At 45.4% G+C, this 1,493-nt stretch overlaps 1 protein-coding gene across 1 annotated transcript in view; it reads right to left on the bottom strand.

Annotated features, from left to right (window-relative positions):
- Window positions 1-1,493, bottom strand: part of alp3 (alkaline phosphatase 3) — a 53,966-nt gene that overhangs the window by 7,981 nt on the left and 44,492 nt on the right. The window contains exons 6-7 of the mRNA XM_070433879.1: window positions 1,340-1,409; window positions 877-1,038 (exon numbers count right to left, since the gene is read on the bottom strand). Of these exons, the coding sequence (XP_070289980.1) occupies window positions 877-1,038; window positions 1,340-1,409 (232 nt within the window). The remainder of the gene's footprint in view (window positions 1-876; window positions 1,039-1,339; window positions 1,410-1,493) is intronic.

The following is a 1,493-nucleotide window of genomic DNA, read 5'->3' as shown; positions in this document are numbered from 1 at the left end:
AAGATTGAAGGTTAAGATTGGGGGAAGGTAAGCTGACCCTAGGTCTGTGTGTAAGGGACAAGGAACCACTGGCTCCTGGTATTCAAATAAAAAGAACACTAATAACATTGGAGTAATGTTGAAATAAAGTTGAAATGACACTACTACAAGTGTTACTTAGCCAAGTAAAACGAACCTAGCTGCTGTTCTCTTATCAGTGCAGTCAGGAAGTGGAGAGGAGTTGGGCTAATATGTTGGGTCCCCAGGGAGCAGGAGRAGAGGGTACGGYRCACCATATGCCCAGCTCTATTTAAAGCCTGCTGCGATGTGTTATTTAAAACCCATTGTTGAAGATGCAAGACGCTCAACAGCACAATCAGGTCCCAGGGTGGTGCCTCAGATTGAAGGTAGGATGGATGAGGGCCTGTACCCAAGAGCCACSACTGTGGAACAGTAATGTGTTGTATTAGGCCCCGCACCTCTCTGAGGGGTTGGGTTAAATGTGAAAGACACATTTCAGTTGAAGGCATTCACTTGTACAACTGACTAGGTATCCCCCTTTCCAACATAATGTTCCCCCTCACACTGCGGCAAACACATGCAGGTACTACATGCAGATCCTACTACARTCTGCAGATACATGTAGTGCACTGCAGTCCCTAACTGTCTTGCTGAGAGGCACACAGCATCAGAACAGCAACTAACTAACCTCTGTATTGACTCAAGATCCAGAAATACGGGCACACACACTTTGAAACCAATGCATGTTGGTGTTGAGTTATATAAACAAGTGGTGTGATTATTCAATCAATAGATTGATTGTATTTTAACAAACAACCGTGCACCTATGTTAAGGAGGAACTTGTTGGGATTGGGTTGATGGATGGATTCATTGACTGACAGCTTGGTTAACCCTTTGCTCACCTTCTACCAGGAGGAAGAATCCCTTGGGGTTTTTGCTGAGGATGCGGATGGCCTTTTCTGTGGTCTCAGTGATGGAAGGGTCCATGGTGGGGTCTCTCTCCACGTCGAAGCGCAGGTCTCCAGGCTCAAACAGGGCTGCAGGGAACAGGGTTGATCAGGTAAGAAAAGACCGTTGTAGAACAGGTAGAGTGTACGCAATGCGCTTCAGCCCCTGTAAATGTGTGATAAAATGAGTCAGTATCAGCTTAGTCAATATTCACAATACATATACTGTATGTAGGCTAAGTGAAGGCAGGATGAGGAACTCTATTCCAAAGTGTAAGAAAGTGAAAAAACCAAGGACACCCCAGTGTCTATTGATATACAGTAAGAATCAGCAGTAATGTTTGCTGTGACCTTCAAATACTCAGCTTTCCAGAATACTACAATCCTTTACCCATAAGGTAGTCAGTGGTGTCAGGGTCCACAGCGTCAAAGTCAGTCCTGTTCCACACGTAACGAGCCACCTATCACAGACACAGACACAGACACAGACACAGACACAGACACAGACACAGACAGACAGACAGACAGACAGACAGACAGACAGA

This window comes from Salvelinus sp. IW2-2015, linkage group LG22, assembly GCF_002910315.2.
Source record: "Salvelinus sp. IW2-2015 linkage group LG22, ASM291031v2, whole genome shotgun sequence".
NCBI lineage: Eukaryota > Metazoa > Chordata > Actinopteri > Salmoniformes > Salmonidae > Salvelinus > Salvelinus sp. IW2-2015.
This window is presented reverse-complemented; position numbering and strand designations above follow the sequence as displayed.